The sequence below is a fragment of the Taudactylus pleione genome, unplaced genomic scaffold (genome assembly GCF_031769625.1).
Source record: "Taudactylus pleione unplaced genomic scaffold, aTauple2 ptg000041l, whole genome shotgun sequence".
Taxonomy (NCBI): Eukaryota; Metazoa; Chordata; class Amphibia; order Anura; family Myobatrachidae; genus Taudactylus; species Taudactylus pleione.
The window spans coordinates 13,659,236-13,680,926 of NW_028284443.1; the positions used below are offsets into that span (position 1 = coordinate 13,659,236).

Here is a 21,691-nt window from a genome sequence, read left to right on the forward strand (position 1 = left end):
TGTCGATGTGGTCATGATGTAGTTGCTGACCATGTTGACTTTGATCATGTAGCTGATGATGAAATGTCGACATGTTAGAATGTCGACATATCGTCCCTGGTAGCCCAGCAGTGACTTATCTTGCTCCTGATGGCTGCAGCAAGTCCAGCATGGTTTCCGGTTCCTGGCGGTCATGTGACTGAGACATCTGGGTCAGAGGTGTAATCCTCTAGCGTTTCGTTGAGTATTAATTCCCTAACCCTGAACACTGCCTAACCCTTACCCTCCTGCCTGCAGCCTAAACCTAACATCGACATTCTGACAAAGTCAACATTTCACCTGTCAATTCTAAGAATGTCAACACGGTGCCTGGCAACATTTTAACAATGTCAAAATAACTGGTGTCGACATTACGAATGCCGACATTATTATTGTCAACCTTTTTACTACATCCCTTCTTACCAGTAGCTTTATATGAGTATTTTTCAGATAGAAATAGCAAACAGTACATAGTATAGCAACAAAAACATCAGTAAATGTGACCAGGTACTTACCCATGTTTCAGACTACTGTACTAAAAGGAGGACACAGTTTTCAACCATGGTATCCGATGATTTTTTTCTCAGGTTATGCTGCTTCACACAGATGTCACCGATAGCTTTCCACCTGTAGTCATATGCATGTTTTTAATAGAAATTACAATATATTAGTTACCTTTTTAACATGTTTAAATGCATCAAAATGTATTTTCTTCATCAATAATTCAGCACCGTGTAATTGTAATGCCTTGTAATGTACACTTTTTTTATATACAAATGTTTCAATCAATTATCTTAAAAAGTATTTTTTATTAAAGATGTAAAGCCTTTTCAGGTCTAGGCACATTGGCCGAAATGTTCATTTATTTTTATTAATGAACATGTACAAAATAAAGTTGTTTAAAATAGAGATGTAAATGACAGAGAATGGCATTAAAATGACACACTGTAAAGCGATGTTGTTGTAAGACCACAGCTTTCATGGCGCTTATTGCACAGTATCCAATTGTGCACAATCCTGTGGCCTAGATGATGATTGTCTGCTCTAACTCTCCTGTATGGGGTTAATGTATTTGGTGCTTGTAAAATGTGTTATGTATTGCAGGGCAAACAGGAGTGAATAGGTTTGCTTTATAACTGCAGCAGGGTCAAGTCATTTCAGTTATCTGTTACTTTGTCCAATCTCTAGGTAACTGTGCTTGTGCATCTTGCTCACATTACAATAACTGTGAATATATATGTATAAAATAAACACAGCACTGGCATCTAATACCATGTATAATAGTAGTACACAGTTGTGTTTTGTTGTTTGATCCAAACCTTTCATAGAATAGAGAATATGTTGTCTTGGACTCTGCACAAAAAGGGAACAAAAGATTGTAAAAAATGTTCCCCTGTGTGTACAGCATGTAGACAAACAGAAGTATAGACAGCTCTTTTATTTATTTATATATATATATATATATATATATATATATAATGTAGCTATAGTTGGATCTGGATATGAAACCAGAGAGGGCTAGGCAAAGCACATGTGGGTCTCAGAGCAATTTTCACAATTTAACCTGCCTTGAGTTTCATGCAGTGGTGACAACTATGGATATGAGGCATCAGCTTAACAGCATGCTGTCGGGTGTCAATAGGCGGTAGCTGGAGACAGCTTGCCAAGGGCAGACTGCAGTGTGCGCCCTGTGTCATTATAACTCTGCCATTCACATCTTCATAGAGTTCAAAATGACTGCTGTAGTTTCAAGATATTAACTTATTAGACATATGATCTGGCTGACATCTCCAATGTGTAAACTTGTACAGGTCTTTCTTTTACAGCATCTCTTCTTTTGTTACTGTTACATACATTTTTTGTATAAATAAAACAGTAATTTAAAAAAAATAAAATAGGAGTTATTGAAACATATATTTATATTCTTTTTCAAAGGTTTGTTTATCCCCTTCATGCTTAAACAAAAGGTTATTTCTCACTCTTTGGCTATTTTGTATAGTGTCAGCAATGTTAGAAATTGCTATTTTTCTTTTTTTTTTTCCTTTTGATTTTATTCCAAAATGCCTAACATTTATAGTGGTGACCACATGTATGGGGCAGAGATGTAGGTTTTACACATTCCTCTCTTTGGTATGCTGGTTCAGTTAGAGGGAGAGCTGTACCAATATAGACATCCACCCAGCAGAGGTCAGGTAGGCCACTGAACTTTGTCCTTGGAAAACTTGATGGTGTGTTTTTGTGCTCATCTATACTTGTAACTGATCTGCATGGATGTTTGTGTCAATGTGATGGAGCTCATTTATTGCTCTATTTATTGTTGCACATAAGTGCGTTGTAGCAAATATGGATGCGGTGGGGCCCGTGTGCACCACATACCCTGCAGCTATTAAAGATACGTCAATTCATCTGTGTGTATTTATATGTATCTTCCATTTGTGGCTCCTTCATCTGGAGAGGTGGATTGGAGCTGTTCACTTAATGTACAAGTCAACTACACCCCCTAAAAATTGGTAATATTTAGAGCTGTTATCTTTAGATGTTATCAGTTATCTTTAGGAAATATCCCAGACATTTTAGGATGCCTTTCTGTTGACCTTCCTTAAGTCTGGAGCATGATACATCTTTTGCTCCATGCGCTTTCTGTTTATATTGCCCAAAGTACTGTAAGTAAAGATTTGTGTATTATGCACATGGGTTACGAGTTGTTACTTCTGCCTGCGGTATCCTTCTCAGAGGTCAGCAATAAACTTCCCACAACTAACAAATACTTAACACACAATGAATGCTTATTACAATATGCACAAGCAATTTTAAATAGAATAGCTTGCAAAATGATGTTTAAAGGGAAAAAGCTCCATCAGATATAACTTTAAAAATGTCATAGTGGACATAGTTATGTAAAATACGATTAAGGACAGGGCCTAATGTCATCATTACATCACCATTTTGGTTAACATAATCCATTTTTATCAAAATCAAATGGATTTTAGTGGAGCATGTCTATCAGAATGATATTGTAATAACCTAATATTTACTAAATGTGTACAAAGTCACCACAATTTATACAAAATATAGTAACAATCCACTAACTTAATACAACTACAGCTAAAACAATGTAAAAGTGACTTGAGCACATAGGAAATACAGTATAAAATAGCAACAAAGTCTCAATAAGTAAGTAGTTAATATACAAAATGGTAAGATCATGTAAACATATCTATAATCATATAATTACAAAAATACTTCCAAACACATAGTAGAGAATGTTGTTTATAAAAATCAACTATGGTTAAACTTCTCTTTTAAACCCCTTGGGTGTAATATATGCCCAACCTATCTATCCAAAAGGTTTTGCTTTAAAGTAGAATTGTCTTCAAATTGCCTTCACGGGATGGTAGTTCACCTCCTCCTGTATCTGTCAATGTAATTCCAACATATTTTATCTAAGCATAGAAAAATGTCTACCACAGAGTTTTTCTTTATTCTTATATCTCTTTTCTACTTTACGTCCACTTTAATAGTTCTTCTTGCATTGTGCTACTGTATCCTCTATCTTAGGTTACATATATCTCAAGATATGGGCAACTCAAAATACAGGTATTTTAACAGCACAGCACAACGCACGTACAGTATGTGGATGCATTTCTATGTGTATGCCAAGGACGTATGTTTATGCTGAACTCTTAATTATGATTCAAATGTTTATATGTACAATCATAGCTAATTTGTGCTTTGTTTAGTTGTGTTGCATATCATTTTAAAGTTGTGTTTTATATCATCAGTATATTTTTATGTTGTAAATGACTTCTGTTTTATTGATATGAATGTTTGTGGGCTCAAAGCTGTTACATTTGTTAGTATACCATGCTAACACACAATTGCAAATGACAAAATATTGTCATAGTTTAAGGCAGGTTCTTAGCTCATGGCGCTGGTCTTTATTACTTAGAGGTGCAGTGATAAATGTAGCGTCAGCCTGCATTTCCTGCTTTGTCAGCTAGATAAAATGTGAAAGGTTTCTTATGTTCCCCACATTCTTCAAATCCAAAACAACACTTGAAACTTTGGAAAGTGATTCCAAAATGACCTGTTTGGAGTTCATATGGCCCGATGATTCCAATGTGAGATTGAGGAACAAGATGTATTTAGTTTATTTGTTGTTGTTATTCAACAGTGGTTGGTGGTGAATATTTTTGTCTACCAGCGGTATAACATGTTTTGTTGCTTTCTACAAGTTTCTTCTCCTTTTGAGAGCATTGAAAGTAAAGTATTTACCGCTTTACTGTGAATGACCTATTCAACATTGTTTCCGTGATTGCGTACCTTCTCTCTTCCCTAAGCAGAAACAAAAAAATGGCTTAATCTTGCAGTGATGGATAATAGATGGAATGTAGTCTTGGGAAGATTTCCTTTATCCTAGCAGCACAACTTGCGCTGCTGACTGAAAGTGCCTGTGGGCATTTGGTCCCTATAGCCTGTATTGTTGTCAGTTAAATGGGATCATGAGTGTTTGAAAGGTGTTTGAGAATGAACTGAAAATCATTTTCACAAGTGGATGATTACTTCTGCCACATGTTAACCCAACTCCATCAGAATGACCCAGATTTTTGAGACTGCATTAATTGCTCTTTCAACCTTGACTGAGATTTTTCTCTTTAAGAAAGCCCTTTGCTGGACTCGCTGGCTACATGTATTGAATTTTTCTCTCCCGTATTTTGCTCATTGTCTAAACCAAAGAAAGCCTTGTGAAAATAGAGGATATTTCTTTTGGGCTGTAGATTGCTTCATTCCTCACAATAAAAAGGAAAAATCAAAATGGTCTATGAGAAGTAGTAACTGGCCTTTTCCACATTTTCTGGGCTGAATACTTCCAGTATTCAGTGTACAATTATGTTTTTCAGCTATTCATTAGTGCTGATTTTTCATCTTGAAGTATAACCATGAACTGTCGCAGCATGGAAGCTGTGCAGATAAATTGCCATATTCCTTTTATGTACCCATCACCAGAATAAAACAAAACCGCAGTGTTTTGTGTCATGCTTCGGGATTGGCAGGCACTGGATTTGCAAGACTCTGAAACATTTTTAAAAGCTGTAAAATGATTAGCAATATGTTTAGTTGTTACATTTACTTTCGCTCCTTTTGATTTTGAGAAAAAGGAAAACTACATGTCTCAGATTTAAGCATAATTAGATTGTCTTGTGGCTGCACATAACCGTTGAAAAAAAAAAAAACAATATTGTGCTATCAGTATTTATCATTATACAGCCAGCATTAGAAATGTAAAATTCCTAGCAATAGATTCCTATGAAACAGCAATATTTATTTTCATTTGAGTAGCAGAAAAGATTTACATACATATTGATTATTATTACATAAAAAAATATATATAATTAACTATATGTTTGAAGTCTACAGTCTTAATATAGCTATTAGATTGCTAAATAAGTATAAATAGTATTGAGAAGATCTTACAAAATGCTTGCCTACTTACACAGATGTACATAGCAATGATTACCTGTTACATTATGATTCTTTATACAGTATTTTTTTTTTTTTTTTTTAGATTTTAAAGACTAATATGTTTTCTGAGATATATTATACTTAATGCCTTATACTTGATCAACCAATTACTGAGTGCAGATTAAGTAAAAAAAAAAAGGATTATTGTGTTGGATTAAGACTATATTTTCAACGCCATTGGGAAGACAAATTACTATTGCACATTGCATGCCTTCATCAAATATCCCTTTTGTGCTATTGGTGCTAAAGCCTTTGTTGGTTTAATCCCACGTGAAAACATGTGATTACAGAATTAAGAGGGCAGTCAGTGTTCCTTTATAATGGATATGTAACAGAAATCCTCTGGAAATGATGTGCTTATTATAGTGACTGCTCATTCTGGCCAATTTAGTAATACATGACCAAATTAGCTTTGTAAACACCAAGAGACACGTGGTACAGTACATCAATTTTATATTTCTTCGTCTAGGTTTTGGCATTTGACATAGGAAATAGAATATGCCAGAAAAGATTTGCATTATTATAAATAAGAAGAAATAATGAATGAACACTTTTTATTTGCACTGCGGTTAGAGCACTTGTGTTCAGACATTCTTCCAGGTTCCCATTGATAAACCAACCTAAAGTTTAGAACTCTGGCTTATTGATGAAATCAAGACACAAAATATATTAAAAGAAATATAGTGGAAATCTGCAATATTTGATTTACACGCAATGTATTGATAAAACTACAATACCTAAAAATTAGCAAAAGAACATGTATATATTTTTAATGTGGGAATAATTGAGTTGATGGAGTGTATATAAAGTCCAAATTTAGGTTTGTTTGATTTTGTAAGTGAATATGAAATAAATATTATAGGCTGTTTTTTGGGGGGGTAATATTGGATGGTTTTTGGAGAAAAATTAGAATAAAGGCATTCCATTTCAGAATTATGTAATAAATTTCTTAAAATATGATGAAACCAACAATACAAAGCAATTTATTAAAGAGCTGCAAACCATATACACAAATATTTATAGATGTTAATGCAGGGGCATCTTAAGAGAGGAGGGGGCCCGTGTGCACTCCCTGTGCAGGCCCCCTCCTCTCTCCCCGGTGGCCGGCAGCCGACTGACTCGGCTAGCCAGCCACCGGAGCCTTAGTAGACTCCGGGCACTACAGTTTGCCTGGAGTCTACTGCGCATGTGCAGCGCAGACACCCGACGTGGGACCACGGACAGGTAAGTCTAAAATAATATGGGTGCAGTGTGGGGCCCCGCACACACTGCACCCATTATAGATACGCCACTGTTTTAATGCCATGGCAGAACTTAAGTGCCCAATTACAATAGGCCATGATTTGCTGGCATGATAGTCTCTAGATTTAAAGTGACAATTACTTTTAAGACAATTCCAGATTGCTTTTACTGTAAAACTAATTGATGCTTTAAATTTAGCAGCTCTCTTGCTGAAATCACGCTGGTGCCCACAAATCACAGGCTATTGCTTTATGGTCAAGGTGTTTTTGACGTTGACTTTAAAGTTGCTGTGTGGCTTAGCATCAGGTGTTCCTTTTATCAGCAATTTTCTTTAATGGGCAGCTCCTAGAGTCTGGCTGCAGCATCCTTCTCTGGAGCTTACATAACTAACTTTTTCATAAGATCCTGAAACTTTCTCACATATTTGTTATTAGTTGCTGTTCTATATGAGGGTTGATGCTAGAACCAAGTGGGCTAAAGGACCTGTGATGTCACAACCATGTGACTCGCAGGGGCAAGGTCGATGGACTAGCAGTTTTATTATCCACATGGACATCTATTGGGAATAGTAACCTATGGCAAGCAGAGCGAGCCAACTTGCCCAAAGCGTGGCAAGTGAAGCGAGCCCATGATGGTAAACTTGAGGTCCCATTTTCTGATTTTGAGCTGACCTTGCTTCTCCTCCTGTCGTCAGAGGTCCTTTAGGACAGTTGAATTTAGCCATAACCTCTATTATAAGCGTACTTTTTGTGGACACTTGCATACCTCTTCTAACAGTTCTTAATGTTTTTTTTTAATACTGTATTATCTGTTTTTGTTTGGAAATGATTTTCATGTGTAAGGGGGCCTATGCATCATGCATTATGAGTTCATTACACATGCGGAAATGCCAGCTATAAGCAACAGATCCATTCAATAATAGGGGACCGATAGGGTCGCCTAATACTCAGTAAGCTCCAGAAACTCTACGTTTTTAAAGTTTGCTGAAACCAATGCCATTTTCAGATGGCCTTTTTTCCTGGAGAACCGCTTCTTTTTATGGGAAGGAAGACCGGGGTAGCAATGAGAGATCCTTCCACAGCCGCCTCACTGTGAGACCAGCGGCTTTGCATGTGCACAGAAGGCCAGGCCCAGCTGTCTCTAATAATTAAGCATCCAAATGGCCACGGGTTTTGATTAGTGGATATTTAAGTACTGGAGCAATGCAGCATTTCTCTGGTGCGGGGACAGCTACTCCAAAATGCAGCTGTCCCTGTGATCAGTAACACACGCTCTCACAGTGAGGAGGTGGCGGAGGGATCTGCTCAGATCCATCTCTGTACTTCCTATAGGAAGAAGTGGAGCTCCGGGAAATAACACATCTGAAGATGATGTTGGTTCTCACAAGCAGTATGGTGGACACAGAAAGGCACACATTTTAGTCTTGATTTTTTGAAACACAGGGAAAGAAAGTTGAGGTATCCATTGTTAAGCTTGAAGGTCAGTTTGAGTGTACTATAAACTGCTGTACAGTAGCTGTGCTTTCATGAAATCTCAGGTTAATGATAATACAACCCTTATAATTGTCATACTAATTTAGAGTAAATCAAGTTAGCCTCAAATAACGCTTTTGGAGCTAAGTAAAAAAGAAAAAAACAAACTTGAATTAGTTGTGCAGTAATTTATGGCGGTCTTTACTTTACAATGCAGGTTTCTTTGTACACTCACTTTTACCACTGTAATTTTGACTGAGTACATATTTTCAACCTTTTTTTTTGACTATTACCATGATTTACAACTAATCTGCAGTCTACATAGTGGTGTTGCCAGTGTTCTAGGTTTTCCAGGTCTGATTCTGCTCTGGTTCTAGAGCCAAGAGAAGCTCTTAACTCTAGCACTGGAGCAGCTTCAAATTAAAATTATTGCTTCAGTTAATTTTCTCAAGGATCAACATCTGAACTTTTCAGAAATGCATTTTCTTCTATATATACAGTATACACATTTTTTTTGTACTCTGTCCATCTCCGCTGCCTTCCACAAGAATCCAGTGTAGTCCCAAGTCTTAAGGTGCATATCCACTACACGATTTAAATGGGCGATTGAACAATAATGACATAGTTATCGTTCAATCGTTCATTAAGCGTTAAGTGAATATGCCAGCAATACGCGCTCCCGCAGGTCATTGTTGGCATCTGTCATCGCCTGAACATACTGCCCAACCTGATGATATCGTCAGGTTGTGCATGTTCTGGGATGAGGGAGGGTGCCTGCACTGAACGACATATCGTTCATTGTGGGCAAAATATCCACTGCGGAGTATGTCGTTATTGTTCAGTCATTCATTATGCTGGCCATACACACTACAATTATCAGGGCGATCCGCCTGATATCGGCGGATCGCCCCGATAATTGTAGCGTGTGGGGGGGCGACCGATGGTTAAATATTGCTCGGTCGGGCATGCCAGATTGTCCAGCATGCCCGTCCGATGTGATATTTCCCGTTAAACTGTCGACCGCATCGGGCAGTGTATGCCCAGCCGCGGCCGATAGACATTTCCTGTGTTCCTTCCTACGGAAGGAACAGGGAAATGTCTCCTTGCCCGGGGGCAGAGCGCGGATGTCGGGCTGATACTGTGAGAGAAATCTCACAGTGTATGCCGGCGTCATCTGCGGCTGGCAGGCTGCCAGATAAAATGTCTGTGGGTCTGACAGACATTTTATCTGGCCGTGTATGCTCAGCATTAGTCGTGTAGCGGATATGCACCTTAACAAGAACAGCAATTGGTTGCACTCAAAGACTTATTCCACATGTAGAAAAATCAGTGTTATTCCAACGTTTCAGAGGTAAAACCCTATTTCCTCAGGGGACACCAGTGAAATGTGCACTGAATTATCGCCTAACAATAACCTCTTTGTCCAGTGTGCTTCCTGACACTCCTCTGGCACCCGTTGCAGTATCTGACATCACAGTGTGTGCCATGTTTAAATAATGTCAATTTTATATACATATACTAATTTTATATGTAGTTTTAAAATGTTAAGCTAGTAGAAAGAGAAACAAATGCAGAAGCTGGGTGCCATCATCTGAGCCCTACCATCTTGCTATATAAATAATCTACATTACATATTGCAGAAGGGATTATTCTGATACTAGGACATCACCCTAGGGGGTTTAAATGTATTTCCTTTTTTTTCTCTTAACAATAGCTCTAGTAAATTAATCTCTCGGCATCTGCTGCAAAATGAACCATGAAAACATGTACTGTTTATTTAATGTTCATCATTTGTTTTTTTCCAGTGGACTTCATTTCTCTATGGTTGTGCATACAGTTTTTACAATAAATATGCATTGGAAATTATAAATGTATAGGTTGCCATGTCACAACAAAGCATGAGATGTTTGTATTTATATTTGCTATTCAGCTGAGGATAATTCTGTTACAGCTCTTCATACCAAGAGAACTGTTTGAAGAGTATTGACAACCACAGCAAACAGTAAATTGACCAAAGTGACCTCACAATAAGTGCAATGAGTAATTTATTTTAAAATACAACACCTCTCCTACTTTTCAAATGGTAAAAATGTACTTGCAACAGCTTCCAGGCTCCTACATACATTCAGTGATTATATAAACTAACAGCTGTTCCATATTTCAATCAACCAATAAATTCCATATTCCAGTACAAGTTGGTTGCCATTTTGAGACTTTTGTTATCAGGCAAGTACTGTAACATAAACATATTGAGTTCTTTTGGGCTTCTAAAATGTCTACATATTTAATCTAAAGTACTGTTTCACTATAATGTACATTTACTGTATGTTGCCTTGACCACAAAACCACTGTTGTAGAAGTAAAAGAAAGCCAGTGTTGTGTATAGACTAATTTGCCTATATATATATATATATATATATATATATATATATATATATATATATATACATATATACACACACACACACAGTCAGGTCCATAAATATTGGGACATTGACAGAATTTTCATATTTTGGCCTCTATTCACCACCACAATGGCTTTGAAATGAAACAAACAAGATGTGCTTTAACTGCAGACTTTCAGATTTAATTTGAGGGTAATTACATCCAAATCAGGTGAACGGTGTAGAAATTACAACGGTTTCTATATGTGCCTCCCACTTTTTAAGGGGCCAAAAGTAATGGGACAAACTAAACAATCCTACTGTAAATCTAACTTTCACTTTTTAGTACTTTGTTGCAAATCCTTTGCAGGCAATTACAGCCTGAAGTCTGGAACGCATAGACATCACCAGACGCTGGGTTTCATCCCTGGTGATGCTCTGCCAGGCTTCTACTGCAAATGTCTTCAGTTCCTGCTTGTTCTTGGGGCATTTTCCCTTCAGTTTTGTCTTCATCAAGTGAAATGCATGCTCAATCGGATTCAGGTCAGGGGATTGACTTGGCCATTGCATAACATTCCACTTTTTAGCCTTAAAAAACTCTTTGGTTGCTTTTGCAGTTTGCTTCGGGTCATTGTCCATCTGCACTGTGAAGCGCCATCCAATGAGTTCTGAAGCATTTGACTGAATATGAGCTTATAATATTGCCCGAAACACTTCAGAATTCATTCTGCTGCTTTTGTCAGCAGTCACATCATCAATAAATACAAGGGAACCAGTTCCATTGGCAGCCATACATGCCCACGCCATGACACTACCACCACCATGCTTCACTGATGAGGTGGTATGTTTTGGATCATGAGCAGTTCCTTTCCTTCTCTTCTCTTCCCATCACTCTGGTACAAATTGATCTTTGTCTCATCTGTCCATAGGATGTTGTTCCAGAACGGTAATGGCTTTTTTAGATGTTGTTTGGCAAACTCTAATCTGGTCTTCCTGTTTTTGTGGCTCACCAATGGTTTGCATCTTGTGGTGAACCCTCTATATTCACTCTTGTGAAGTCTTCTCTTGATTGTTGACTTTGACACATATACACCTACCTCCTGGAGAGTGTTCTTGATTTGGCCAACTGTTGTGAAGGGGTTTTTCTTCCCCAGGGAAATAATTCTTCTGTCATCCACCACAGTTGTTTTCCGTGGTCTTCCGGGTCTTTTGGTGTTGCTGAGCTCTCCGTGCGTTGATTTGGCCACACCTAATGTTTTTGCTATATCTCTGATGGGTTTGTTTTGATTTTTCAGCCTAATGATGGCCTGCTTCACTGATAGTGACAGCTCTTTGGATCTCATATTGAGAGTCGACAGCAACTGATTCCAAATGCAAATGTCACACCTAGAATCAACTCCAGACCTTTTACCTGCTTAATTGATAATGAAATAACGAGGGAATACCCCACACCTGTCCATGAAATAGCTTTTGAGTTGATAGTCCCATTACTTTTGGCCCCTTAAAAAGTGGGAGGCACGTATAAAAACTGTTATAATTCATACACCGTTCACCCGATTTGGATGTAATTACTCTCAAATGAAATCTGAATGTCTGCAGTTAAAGCACATCTTGTTTGTTTCATTTCAAAGCCATTGTGGTGGTGAATAGAGGCCAAAATCTGAAAATTCTGTCAATGTCCCAATATTTATGGACCTGACTGTATGTGTGTGTGTGTGTATATATATATATATATATGTATGTATATATGTATATATATATATATATATATATATTAGGCACAGTCCTGCCCTTATATTAAGGCTGAATCGAAAAAAATGTATTCTCCATAGAAAATTCTGGAGGGGGGGCATGGTGTTTAAGGGGCTACATCTCAAAAGCTATTGGAGTCACCGAGCTGAAATTTGGCAAGGACGGGCAGAACGGTCTCTTTGTGCTGCATGCCAAATTTCAGGGCAAAAAATTGGATTTGGGAGTAATCTAAAGTTCTGGATAATACAAGGGGACTCTACGCATTTTTTTCCTGTGTATTTCCAGAACCAGCACCGGCTCAGAGCCCAGTGCTGGTTGCGCTTAATACAGGGGACCTCTATGTCGTTTGTCCCCTGTATTTTGGCAACCAGGACTGGTTCTGAAAAGCCCGGTGCTGGTTGTGCCTCATACGGGGGACCCCCACATTGTTTGTTCCCTGTATTTAGCACAACCAGTACTGTCTCTCCAGAGCGTGGGGCTGGTTTTTCCTTGGGTGGGGGGCACGCATTTTTTTTAAAATATAGTTTTATTCATTTTTTTTAATACAGACACATGGACAGATCTCACTGATCCATCCATGCATCTGTGTCTTATTGTTTTTTGTTTTTTTTTCAGATTCAAGCCACTCGGATCACACTGATTCATGTGTGCATCTCTGAATCATTTATTTTACACAGATGCTTGCATCATGGATTTCACTGATCTGTGTATGCAGTCAGCTATCTTTAGATCTTGCACAATAGTTCCTAAATCAAAATGTGCTGTTTAAGCACCATATGTACTGGAGTGCCGGGGAGTGTTCAAGGGAAATCGTTCACGATATCGCATCGTGAGCACATCGTTCCGTGTGTAGGGGTCTTAAGAAGCAATTAAGGGCTGGAACTATTAGTGACAGTGAGCCTTTCTGTCCCCCGATGCTGAACCTGTGCACTGCTGCCATGCTGCCCCTGTTCTGCACCCCCGTTGCTGCCCCTGCTCTGCCCCCCTGCTACCGCCCCACTGCTGCCACGGCCCCCGCATGCCTGCCCCCTCAGCCATCTCTCCCTCTGCACTACCGAAACACCTCCTGTTGCGCTGTCCCCTCCACCACCAGCGCTAATGTACCATTTTGCTGCCCATCTTCCCTGCAGGTGGCCTTGTTTGCTGCTCCCATCCCTGATGGTTAATAACTTAGAAAAATCAATGAAATTCCATAGACAAAAAACCTTATGGTTTCACATGTCCCATTAAGGCTTCTTAGACATGATCTGAAATTCCACAAAACCTATTGAATTTCTGCCACTCAATCTTAAAAAAAGCAATGAAACTCCAATCATTATGCAGTCTATGCAACTGAGGTCTTAGCTGATAATATATATAGAATATATATTTTACAATACTTTTAGGAATCATTTTTTTGTTGGCATGGCAAACACCACTAGGTAAAGAAATGAATGACGAGTAATGTAAATGCTAGTATAACAGTGGTGCATAGTGGTGGAAATCCTCTACATTTGAGGAACCCAATTGTCATGTGCTGTAATCTGATGGTTACACCCCTTCCTCATATAACTACTTGGGGTTATGCAATTTATAAGCCGTGACAGCCCTGTATGAATTTGTTTATGAAAAGGAAATAGTGTCCTGTATAAAGCTGTACAAAGCCTATGCTACACCAAGTGCTGTTCAGTAAACTTGGGCATTCAGACTCCTACATAGGCCCGTGCATCACATTTCGTTGTGTGCTGGTATTTATTCCACAGGAAACAGACATGTAGCGCTACTGTACCCCTAATCTAACCTAACCTAAATGTAACACCGGTTTCATTATAATTGTTACACAGATAAATTCAGAATTCCTAACCTCACCTATAGTGCCTGACCCTAGCATCCCCTCCCGGGTTGGGTACACGCATAAGCGTCACTAGGGTTCGTGTCACCCGGTGTGGCAACTCATGGTGTCACACACCCCCCCCCATGGACCTCCTCTCGTATAACGCCATACAGAATCCAAAGTAATGTGTTTCATACAGGCCCTGGGATATATGTAAATGTTGCCTTTTTGGTCTCTTAAGGTCCCCACACACGGAGCGATATAGCAGCCGATCCGACGGATTGGAATAATATCGCAGCTACATTGTTCCGTGTGTGGGTATGATATCGTTTACTGCACGCTCCCATGGGGTAGTCCATCACTCCTCCAAGGAAAGGGATTGAAATACCGGTGGCTGTTTAGCCGCCGGTTCAATTCCCGACAGCGTATGCCCGACGGATGAAGATCCCGAGTGGGGAAGGTAAGTACCCTAACTTTCCCCTCCCCCCTCCCCCTCCCTTAGTGGTGCCTAGCCCTAATTTCCCCCCTAGTGCCTAAGCCCACCCCGGGGGTGCCTATCCCCCTCTTACTGCTGCCTAAACACACTCTCCTGGTGGGTGCCTAACCCTAATCTCTCCCTGGGGGTGCCTAGACCTAATCTCCCCCTCAAACCTAACATTAACCCGCTAGACTCCCTAATCCTAACCCAACCCCCTCCCCACGGTTAACGCTAAGGGCGCCCCGGACTTATCTTCGTGCGGGCTGGCGTCTGGATTAACATAGCCGTAGGTATTTCGATGCCTATGTTAAATCCCTTGCCGGGACTCCGCTGTTGGGATTGAGACCTCTCATAACTACATCCCCTCCCCCAGATCTTTCATGCTGCACAAGAAATCTGGAGAAGCGATGAACGATCCCATGCAAGTCTATGTGGGGTGGAGAAGGGGGTAGGCGACATATAGGGCGTTCGGGCACTGGATTGCTCCATGTGTGTGGACCGCCCGATATGTCGGCCGTCAGATCGTTCATTGCATCGAGCTGGGTGTACCGTGTGTACCCAGTTTAAGAGCTCTATATATCAGGTTTTGTTTTTTTTGTTTGTTTTTTACTAAAATAATGTGAAAACAGATTTTTGATAAAAACTACTCCAAGCCCTTTAATTTGCAGTGGGGGTGGGAGTTAATCCAAACCAGCGTCGGTGCATGCACGCAGTCATTCTCACTGGGTTTTTTTGCTAAATATACAGTTAGATTTGTGCTGTGATGTTTTTACAGGGACAGAAGTTTCTCGACAGCTCTACCTCTGCTTGAGAATGTTGACGCACTCTCGTGATAATTTCTAAATTCGCAATACGGATTTAGGTGAAAATATCAGACTAAACAGGAGCCTTATAGAGCTTCCCTGCGCTATGAAAAACAGAAAAAAGGCAATTTGTAGCAAGACCTGGCGCAGATACTGTCCCTTTTGTTAGTGTACAAAATACTTGTGGATTACATTTTAGCATATTAGGCAATAAAATAATTGTAATTTATTAAATTACACGTGTCAGGGCCATTCGAGCAATGTGACCGCTAGTGGGCGTCACCCTATAGGGGCACCATTGACTGGTGCTGACCACCAGCTGTAGGACCCGGTCAGGCTTAAGATCTGTCACCACAGTGATGTAGGCACCAGGAGGGCTGGATAGTGGGAGAGAGGCAGTGAAAGAAGCTAGCCACCTCCATGGGGGCGCTTGGCTGCTCAGCGGATGCAATTGCATTCTGGCCATGCGGCTTTGTGTATTATGTCAGGATTCGCAGTGACAGTGTCTGTGTCCAAGAGGAGTCACCACGGCCATTATACTGGGACTGCGGGACCCCACTTCTTCTGTTATTCTACTTATATAAGATGGTGCACACGGGTTAAAAAAGGGGAACTGCCCTAATTAGGGCAACTATCATAGATATGCTGAATAAAAAAATGAGTCAGATAAAAATAAAGTTATTTGGTGTCACTGTGCTTATGCATGCAATATCTGATAGACGGTAGCATAATACTCACTTCTACAAGAAACATCCATAGAGCAGGCACAGCCACAGACTCCTCTCCACAAAGCGCACAGCCACATACCACTGCGAGCTGACCAGGGGCGGGTTGGGGTGGAAAACCAGCCCGTGAAATTTCTGGAATCAGCCCTAATGGAGGTGGGTATATTGAGAGGGCGGGGTCTGTGGAGGAGGGCAGAATACTCCCTCCTCTTAGGGCCTGGAGTGGCTTTTGCAAGCCACTGAGGGTTGCAGGGTCGGCAACATAAATCTTGGTCAATGATGCACTCTTTTTGGGGCACCCCATCCCTCTGCACTAGGTACAGGCCAGTCAGTTTGAAAGTCTTTTCTTACCTATATGGTGGTTTCTCTGCAAAGGGGAACCTCTGAGGAGTTTGAGCCTTGTAGGAGATCACATTGACTGGAAGATGTCTGTTTACGTAGAAACATAACCAATGTCATCATCATAACCAGTTAATATATAGTAACAGAATGTTTTGTGCAGGGCAAAATGTGAATTTCCCTGATCAAACAATTTCTGTGTCACTCCAGACCCCCTACATCTCTCCATACCCAGGTCCCCCAGTGGCTTTCCAGGACCCCTGTAGATCTCCAGGCTCCCTGTGTCTCTGCATCTCCATCTCCATGACCCCCTTCATCTCTCCATCCCCACGCCCACATGTGGCACTGAGCCTAATTCTCCCAACCCCAGTGTGTCTCAGCCCCATTCTCCTGGCCCCAGTGTGCGTCTCTCAGCCCCATTACTTCGGCCCCAGTGTGCGTCTCTCAGCCCCATTACCCCAGGACCCAGTGTGTATCTCTCAGCCCCAGTCCTCAGCATCAATACCCACTCCCCAGTTCACAGACTCAAACCCCAGCCCTCAGCATAAACCCCCAGCCAACAGCCCCAGTCCTCAGCCCCAGCATCAGTCCCCACTCCCCAGCCCCAGAGGTCAGAAACAAGCCCCAGCCACCAGTCCCAGCCCACAGCATAAGTAGTCCCAAGGAACCACCCCTCAGCCCCAGTGTCTGTCCATGTACCCATTAACATTTACCTGCTGCTGCTCCTCTGTCTGGCTGCCCGCTGCTTGTCTGTTCCCATCATGCAGGGCAGGCTGCTTGTTGCTGAGCCTGTCTTGGCGGCAGGGCCGAGATGCTGAGGGGCTGTAGGCGGAGCCATCGTCAGTGGTGACTGACAGGCTCCGCAAAGGATTGTGGGGGAGCTGCTGGGGCTGTCATGTGCAGCAGCTCCCCATAGCAAATTTAGTTTGTTCTGTAGTGCTGCCCAATCGGAGCTGAGCTCCGATCGCAGCAGCGGCCGTGGGTGAGTGGAGGGTGGCCGCCGCCACTGTAGTGTTCGGCTCTGCGTGAACCGGCCCGGCGGCACTGACTGACAGAACTGTCACTGGAGCACAGCTCCGCTCCCTCATCAGCGCTACTTCCAGAATGCCCAGCATTCTGGGAAGACAAGGGTGAAGGTACTTTTTATACCAGCGGCCGCAGAGGGGTGGATTGGTGGTGCGGGCAGTATACTGTGGACTGTGGGAGCAGGAGGGGTGTGCAGGCGCTTTTGGTGTCACCCCCTCGCAGGGTGACACTCGGTGCGGTCCGCACCCCCCTAGTGACGCCACTGGGTACACGGTCCGGGTGCTGATAATGTTGGCAGTCAGAATCCCATGGTGGAAATCCCGACACATGCAGGTAAGTATTCTAACCGTATCCCTCCCCTCCTGCAGCCTAACCCTAACCTCCCCCTAGTGCCTAACCTTCTCCCTAACTCTCCTCCTAGTGCATAACCCTAAGCCTCCCCCTAACCATACTCACCGTGGGGATCCCAGCCATCGGGATTCTGGAACCCGTATTCTGACTGCTGTCAGGATTGTTTGTGCTGAGGTGCCAACTACATCTCCCTCCGCCGCAGCGTAACCCTAACCCTCCCCCTAGTGTCTATTTATAATACTCCCCTCCCATAGCCTAATCCTAACCCTGTGCTTCATAGCCAAACCCTAACACACTGGTCCATGCAGAAAGTTGACATTTCACAAGTTGACAAATGAACATTTTTTACTTTCTGCTGCTGCTGCCACATCTACAGTGTCTACATTATCGCTGTCGACATTGTGGTGTTGACTTAATGACTGCATTCCAATTATGTCACTCATTAATGGCCCCCAATTTATATTATTCTAAATAGAAGTGGACACTATATTTTATATAGTACAAGTACAACTCACAGAACTGGACCATCCTTTGATCCTCTGAGGGTGGAGATAATTAAGACATGGAGTGAATGGGAAGGCAACTCTGCGCTGCTATGTTTTGTGAGTCATTGGGTGACTCGCTGACATTGTCTTCTCATCAGAACGCCGGCCACATCAGTAATTTTCCTGATAAGCTCAGAGACAATGTCCTGCATTATCATGTCCTTGGGCACACCATGGACCCTATGTGTGCACACTTATGAATGTATACATCCAGATGTATAAATGTACTTCAAATGCTGCCATAATAAAATTAACCAATTCTGTTTGTTGTTCCTAGATATTTATATGCTGTGGGACAGAAGGTTTGGAAACGATGGAAGAAACGTTACTTTGTCCTTGTTCAGGTATGTTTAATGTTTCTACTGTGCTCATTACAGACTGCTTGTGTACTCACTGCACAAGGCACAAAATGTAGACTGTGATGTATTATATTATTTGATATATTTATAGAGTAGCTGGGATACCCGGTGTTGCCCAGGTTGAAGACTGGACCCTGAAGTACACCTGCAATCTTTGTTTGTTTGCATTGTACTAGTCTATAACCCCATTCCATTGATCCTAAAAAAACACCCCACCGTTTGCTAACATGCATACAAACAGTGGCTTAACTACCGTGGGTGCAAGAGGTGCGGCTGCTATGATGTTCGAGCTGCCTCTGTGGCCCACCGCTCCCACTGCACCCAATCACGCACACAGTGTGGGCCGATTCAGTCAGGGCCACCAAGGGAGGCCCGGGTGTCAGTGATGTTGATTTGGTGGCGCCAGGCAGACATGGAGAGACATCACCACCAGTCACAAGGAAATCAGAGCTTGCTGAACGGGAGCAGCCACTCAGCAGTTGCTCTTCCTGATTGGCTGCCGGTCTGCGAGCTCCGATTGCCTCGTGACCGGTGCCAGATTCAAATTGCACCGGTGCTGTCTGTCCTTGTCTGCCAATGCCTGTCGGCGCGCTAGCTGGCAGCCTGGCACCAAATCCACACCTGGCTGCTGATAGAACAGTGGCAGGTGAGAGGCTGCTGGAAGGACATGGGGTGGTGAGTTGATGGGGGTATAATGTGTAAGGGGCATTACTGTGTGGCATAGTGTGTAAGGGGCACTATTATAGTTTGTTTGTTGCCGGAGGATACACCATATAATTATGGGTTTTTATGTGGTGGCCATATATAATGTGCTCCTTCAGTGGAACGCAAGTACCTTGTCTCTATGACAATGTGCAACAATATTGGTAGCAGGTCTGATGATGTCATCAATGGGAGTCGGAACTAATCAGGAGTGCTGGTATGCATCCTTAAACTTGTTGTTTGATCAGGTGCATGCGATCAAGGCTGGGATATAGGCGTATTCCAGGTGAGTAGTGCTTGTATTCACTTTTTTTCTTGGCTGGTGTAACAACTAGATGGATATGTAATTTCTTGATAATGGTACGTTATGGGAATGAAACGTCGATGGAATTGATAAATGTGTCTACTTGAAAGAGATTAATTTTTATTTTGGGGTGCAAAGATGGGGAAACCACTCAACACCCTTGGGACAGCCCCCCAAAGGACAACTGCGTCAAAAAGTTCCAGGAAAAAGCTAAAGAACACCCCAAAAAAGTACTTTGAATTTGGGGGCAAGAAAGCACAAAGTGGGGGGACAAGTTCGCAAACTAGTGATATAAAGTTCTGGGGGTGCTCTAAGAAGGGGGTCAAGTGTTTTTGGGATTGCAGGTGATTTTATGAGGGAGAGATTTCACTTTTTTAAAACTACACTTTAGAGACGTTAAAATATGCTAGCACCCATTTTCAGGTACCCCAAATTTGACAGGAATACTTATTTTCTCCAAAAAATACTGCTTAATACTATTCTTCACCACTTGTGACGCTGATTAGAGGCAAATGTGGGAACTTAAGTAACCCGAGCCATTGTATTAGGAATAATCGAGCACTACTACATTGATCCCCAATGTTACTGCATATTTTTTGGGGGGGTTCAGGCTGATTTCCCCGATTCTGACACCACTTTTCGCATGTTCTGACTTTGCGTGTCGCCATTTTCACGTCTTTTGGAATTGAATATGGCGAATAGCAGATACACACACAATAAGTTTTGGCTACTAAAATATGCGATGTAGGCGAAAAGTCCGGCATGCAAAACTTTTATCGCGGGTGCAAAACTAATTGAATACTGCCCTTAGTCACTGCTCTACAGAGGAACCTATTCTAGCAGGATCTGGCGCAGGGGAGACTGTGTTTATACTACGTATACCCCTTATCCCCAACAATTTTCCTTTCTTCTTCAGGGTCCATAGGCTCCACAGGGAAACCTTGGGGTGTAGGTTGGATCTGGATCCCAGGCACCACGCAGTTAAAGCTTTTGCTCCCAGGATGCACTGGTCCATCCTCCTTATATACCCCCCCGAGCCAGAGGCACCTCAGTTATAGTTGGTGCCCGGCCAGAGTCTGTTCACTGTTAAAACAGGGGGCTGTTTAGCAGCCCCAAAGCTAATTTTATTTTTATGATTTGGATGGTTCCTCCATCTACAAAGTGAGCAGCAGCAGACTGTCCATAGGACGTCTGTGCTGCCTTTCTGTCACCCTGCCGGCGCTGCAAACGCCAGTACCGATCTGGGGATTTCAGTGCTAGCCAGGCCCCGCGGGACATCCTGGACTGCGGCAGGACATAGGGGGACAAGTAAGAGTGGGTCACGCTCGCGTATTAGCAGTCCTACCTCCGGTCTCTGGGGACAGACTGGAGGTGCTGACTGTAGAAGCAGGCACACAATACCCTGCGCGCCACTAGACCACCAGGGACTTTTGTTTGGTGAGGGAGCCAGCGTCCTGAGGGTTATTAGTCAGCCAGGGGAGACGGCCTTCCCGGTTTTAGCGACTCCTCCCCTCAGCTCAGTGCGCCTTTCCACTGCGGTCTGGCTTTGATGGGCTGTTTTCTCCTGTGGCCACACCCCCTCTGAGGTCTCCGGCGACCATTTTCTTGGATGCTGCACTCGCCGATCTCTCAGGCCGTTGCGTGGTCCAGTCCCCCTGCATACCTCTCCATTGGGTTGGTGTAAGCAGTACTATAGCCTTCCCAGACACTGAATCTGGGCAGTTGATTGTAGTGCCACTTTGCAGTATACTTTCTGCATTGTATGTGACTTATGCTAGCGCTGCCTGTCTGTGTCTTTGTTTCCTAACTAGCAGCATATATCTATACCTTTCCTCTAATTCTAACCTAATACAGG

The 21,691-nt window shown here is 42.2% G+C and overlaps 1 protein-coding gene across 8 annotated transcripts in view; it reads left to right on the forward strand.

Annotated features, from left to right (window-relative positions):
- Positions 1-21,691, forward strand: part of CADPS2 (calcium dependent secretion activator 2) — a 651,719-nt gene that overhangs the window by 242,172 nt on the left and 387,856 nt on the right. For all 8 annotated transcript variants that reach the window (XM_088457657.1, XM_088457656.1, XM_088457658.1 and 5 more), the window contains exon 9: positions 18,749-18,815. In XM_088457657.1, coding sequence (XP_088313783.1) covers positions 18,749-18,815 — 67 coding nt within the window. The remainder of the gene's footprint in view (positions 1-18,748; positions 18,816-21,691) is intronic.